The 5218-nt window shown below is 40.2% G+C and overlaps 1 protein-coding gene across 1 annotated transcript; it reads right to left on the bottom strand.

Moving 5' to 3' along the window:
- Positions 1-1537: 1537 nt before the first annotated feature.
- LOC140929584 (uncharacterized) lies at positions 1538-2918 on the bottom strand. The gene has a single exon (XM_073379336.1). The coding sequence runs from the start codon at positions 2706-2708 to the stop codon at positions 1545-1547; it is 1164 nt and encodes a 387-aa protein (XP_073235437.1). The 5' UTR covers positions 2709-2918; the 3' UTR covers positions 1538-1544.
- Positions 2919-5218: the final 2300 nt, after the last annotated feature.

Here is a 5218-nt window from a genome sequence, read left to right as displayed (position 1 = left end):
GGTCAGTTTTGCCTTAATTTATATTAATAAAAGAAGAATTTTGTCAAATTTTTATTAAAATCTAAATTATCTTCAATTTAAAGCACACAAAACTAAATTCTTGATATAATCTTAACTTTTCTTGAAATATTGCAAATTTCATCTTCCATATTCTTATAAAATAAATTCTCATATTACGCAAGTGGGTGGAATACGAACATGTGGGTAAGTACATAATTTATTGACCTGAATACGACTGTTATTGACAGAATAACATCAACTGATGAGATACAGTGGAACGTCTATTCAGGGGACACCCTGGGGACCAATTAAGGCAAGTGTCCCCTGCCTTGATAGAGGTGTCCCCTGAATGGAGGTTGGGCTGCGGTTTGTTGATAGTTAACTAACAAATCAAAAAATTTTCTTTTATTCTGCCTTGGAATCTGCTGCAGTCATTATTTCAAGCAGCTATCTCTGCAATATGAATTGCCACAAGTGCAGTACACCGATTTAAGTGAGATAGTTCATGTTGTGAAAGCTGTGGTCAGTGTGACTGGTGTATATACTTAAACTTACCATCACTTTTTATGGTCAGTCACTTTTCAGGGGCTAACTAAAGGTGTCTCCTAAATGGAGCTTAAACCTGGGTTTTAAAGCCAGAAAAAGTGTTCCTTTCCCCAAATAGAGATGTCCCCTCAATAGAGGTAAAAGGATTTTCGCATGACCTTGAAATGAAAATGCGCAAATAACAAATGAAAGGAAATGGAGCCATCTGATTGGTTTATCGAACGGATACAAACACGCATGACTTTTGGTTGGTTAAGTGAACGTTCAGCCGAAAAAACGTCATGCCTGAACAACTTTCTAGAAATCAATCAATACTTTGCTTTGATGCCATACTGCAACACAATTGGCCAATCGAACAATGCCTTCTCCATATTAGGGTTTTCTTTGGTGGGAAAATGAAGAGTCTATGTTTTGATCTTCTCGCCCATATTTGGCTAATAAAACAAATTTTCGAGCATTTACCGAAACCATTTTTCAAGGTCATAAGAAAATCACCCTAACAGATACAAAGATTATGTGAACATTTTTCTGGGACCAAATTTTGTGTCCTGTAAATGGAGGTGTCCCTTGAATAGAGTTATCCTGAAGGAGAGTTTCCCATGCACACTTTGATTCATATCGAAATGACTAGAGCACAGGTTGTCTAGATGGCAGTAATGCACTCTCAACAACAGTCCTATTCAGACAGGACTACACTCACTGGAAGTTAATCCATTTAATAGCCACAGCTCCCCGCCCCCCTAACAATGGATGTTGTAAGTTGACTATACTCCCTGAGAAAAATGGATCATACCCCTCAGAAATATTCTTAAGAACAAAAGTAAGACAAAGTGCCCCTCAGAAGATCCCAACCATGGGGGAGGGGGAGGGGTGGATACTAAATGGAGTGGCCCCCTCATGATAATATTCCACCCACTTACCATATGACATGTTAAATATATTCATGTCCTTACATGAATTGCACTACTATGACAATATTACTATGACCTGAGTAAGTGTCAATTGTTCAGCTGATGAAAAAGCTGTTGCACTTCTTCAGGGTTCTTGGCAAAAATAGACAGATATGATTCACAGCCTTTGTCTGCGTCCATAGTTGAAAGTACAGCGATGATTGACTCGCCTTTACCATTGTTTTGGTCTGCCTTCTCAACCAACATTTCAGCAGTCATATTGTTGTGTTTGTTTTTGCAAAATATTGCTGAATGCTTTAAGCCAATTTCTGATGCAATGTGACGTGCCAGTAATAAATGTGTTGTGTCGCCCCCAATCCTTGGGTTCACATCGACAAGGTAGTTACCGTGGTCTGTGAATAAAACCTCAAAAGTGACAAGACCAAAATAACCGTGGTCTAAAAGATAATTCCTAATTGGCAAGGTGAATTCTTCATGGACAAGGTCTCTGTATTCATCTTGCCTGTCCCAGTCAACTGATCCTTTAATCCAGGCAAACCGATTGATAAAACCGCCGGACGAAGTTCCCACCCAAAATATCTCTCCAGATTTGTGCAGGTAAAACTGAAAGCTAGGAACTTCTTTGACCCCAGGGATAAATTCCTGAAATACAACTCCATCCTTCCACTCACAAACCCCCCGAATCTGTCTCAAGGTTGCTGATAATTCACTCTCGTTCTTAACAAGCCAGTTTCCTCGACCACCCGAACTTAAGTCTGCCTTCACAGCACAGGGAAAAGAAACTGAATTAATGTCCATGTGTTTAGGACAAAGAACTCCAACTTTCTGAATTGAACTTTTAAGCTGCAGTTTGTACAAAATGTCGGGATGTACGCTGTGCTTTTCTTCGGGGATGCCTTGTAACGCGCCTGTCGTGATGACTGGGATATCATCTTGAAGTCCTTCGTCCAGCGATTTAATTACAGGTGGAGGAAAAGCGGGAAGCCATCGTCTCCAGTGTTGTTGTAAATATTCCGGCGGTTTGCACTCCATTATTATGGGAATCTCATTCCCCGCGGCAGGAAGATGACTAAATGGAGACAGAAGACGAACGGAATTGAGCGAGCTAGGTGGGCAATCGTACGTGCGGTATTTCTTATCATTTAGAAATCTATATCCCTTGGAATAGGAAGATGGTTTCTGCGGCAAAAAATAAGCCTGCTGGAGACATTTCTGAATTAGCTGGCCAATGGTGACGACCTTTGCAGACATCTTGCATAACACTATTGGGACACTTGCGTGAGCTCCAAGTCAAGAAAAGTACATGTAAATTTCGTCCTAAAATGAATGATTATTGGGGAGGATATTCTTATATTTGCATCACATCGAATGAATACGGAGCCAGCAGCATGGCGTCATTGTTCTTGACCACCCGATCGTATCGATGCTCTAGTGTTTGCCGAAAACAAGTTGGAACATCCCATCGCAATGAATGATTTTCCAGTAATCGGATACTCATGTTTTGCGCACAGGATTTTGGGATCGCCAGGGGGCAAACATTGCGGGTGACAATTTTCCACGGGCGTAGAGGGAGGGTGAGTTTTCGTTACTGAATTAATTAGTCAGCGGTAGTTTGGCAAAATGAAGAGGGACTTCCGGTTAAATGATCGAGCTTCCTGTCGGGACGCTTCCGGTCGACTTTTTGACCTTATTTATGGCCCTTTTTCGCAATCTGGCGGAAAACCAGACGGGCGAGATCAAGGTTTTCAAGCGACAATTATGAAGTCTTCTGTGGACGAAGTAAGGGAAAAAGGGATTGCATTTCTTCAAGGAAATTTTGACAATGTTCGCTTTTAGGAGAATTACTGTTTTGCAGTCCATAAAGGAGACGCATAAAAGGCTAACTGATTTGATCTACAGATACCTTTCTTTGAATTCGACGTAAACATAATTATCTTCATGTTTTCATATCCTTCGTAAACTGTCTCCATACCAAATTATTGTGGTTATTTGCTTGAAGTGGCTCCTTGATTGTCTCTTAATTTGCACATACAGCTCAGCCCATTTTTGAACACAACAGAGGAAATATCCCCATTACTTTCTTTGGAGTCTCCTTTACAGTAGAAAGCTCTGAATCCAGACATTGTGTTCATGGATCGTTGAAGGTAATAGTGAATTAAACCCGTCAGTTTCTATTATATTTTGTTTATCAGTATTTTTGGAAGTTGGTCAGGATTATTTTTATGTAAGGGGCCGACCATTTAACTCTTGAGGGGGGGGGGGGGTGGGGGTGGGTGATTTTGAAAAAAAATTTCCTGCAAGCGCTTGTCAGAAGAAAAAAATTGCATGCAGCACAAATGTAATAGAAAGCTTATGGGAAAAAAAGGGGAAAAAATATCCTGCCCACGAGAATGCTAGAAAAAAAATTCTTGATGACCAGAAATCAGCGCCCCCCCCTCCCCCTCAAGAGTTAAATGGTCGGCCCCTAAGTGAAGAGCGTAAAATCGCACAGAAAGTTAAGTTCGCTCGTATTGCTCATGATTGACAGTTAAACATGAAAGTCTCCGGATCTTTAGAGTGGCCGGGGGTGTTGGAAAAACAAAGTTTGTAGTGTTTTGTTCAGCAATTTGTTGAAGTGATTGTTACTGATTTTAAAGTAGAAACCTAAGGTAAAACAGACATGATTTTTCATCGATTCAAATTATTATCTACATCATCTACATCTACTTCTACCTATATTAAGTCCGTAAAAATCGCTAAGACATCACACCAACCAATATGTAGTGTTCCAAAATTTGCCTTATTTCCCAGTCTCATCAAAGCACAACAACAAAACTAACAACATTTCGACATCAGCCAAGACTAAAACACTGATAGGATTTCGTCTTTGATGTTCTTTGATATGATTTCTTATCGTAAGCACTGCACTCTCTAGCAGAAGCAAGCCCTTCCAAGAACTAAAACATTTAAAAGTGCTCCTAATTTTGAATTAGCCCCGCCTCCCTTCCCCCTGATTCGACAATGTCGCAACTAAAGCGCCGATTGGTTGACCTGGCTTGTACTATGCTTCAATAGCAAGACTCGAGGGGTGGGTCTAAAAAAATGATGCTTTGTCGAATCGGATATTTTTGATTACAAGAGAATGCGTGACAAATACAATGCTCCTAATAACTTCACTGATCAAAATAGAATCTACAAACCACTGTTATTACTGTTATTTCTTTTCGGCAAATACCGGGTTATAGCATAGATTCGCGATTCGGAATTCGCGGTTGCGTTAAAATAGAACAAAGAAAAATGCTTTTTACCGTTTTTAGTTTTAAGAGACATCGTGATTGCCGTGAAACTAAGTGAGAGTGAATCGTGAATAAAATTAGTTACATCCAACTACTGTACTTGTGACTTGTGGACAACACTGTTATTGGGAGGCAAAACATTCCCCATAATCGAAGCATTTTTTTTTTTTTGGTTTTGAATTGCGGCCCCATTCAATCATCCGCGTCACTTGGAATCAATACGATATATATTCCCATACATCAAGTACCTACCACAGCGTTGAAGGACAGCGCTGACTAGTTAATTGAGTAACGAAAACTCACCCTCCCTCTACGCCCGTGGAAAATTGTCACTCAAACATTGCGAGTCGCTACAAAGAATTGTATGGCGTGGAGTTGTTTCTCCGTTAAAAGCAGTGTCTTTGGACATAGAATGCCGCACTTTGCCGTGATTTTATGAGAAACGGTGGTGACTAATGTTAGTGCGTTGAAATTTCAAGTTTCTGT

Source organism: Porites lutea, chromosome 3 (assembly GCF_958299795.1).
Source record: "Porites lutea chromosome 3, jaPorLute2.1, whole genome shotgun sequence".
In the NCBI taxonomy this organism is placed as follows: Eukaryota; Metazoa; Cnidaria; class Anthozoa; order Scleractinia; family Poritidae; genus Porites; species Porites lutea.
Note: the sequence above shows the minus strand (reverse complement) of the source record. Positions and strands in the feature narration are given on the sequence as shown.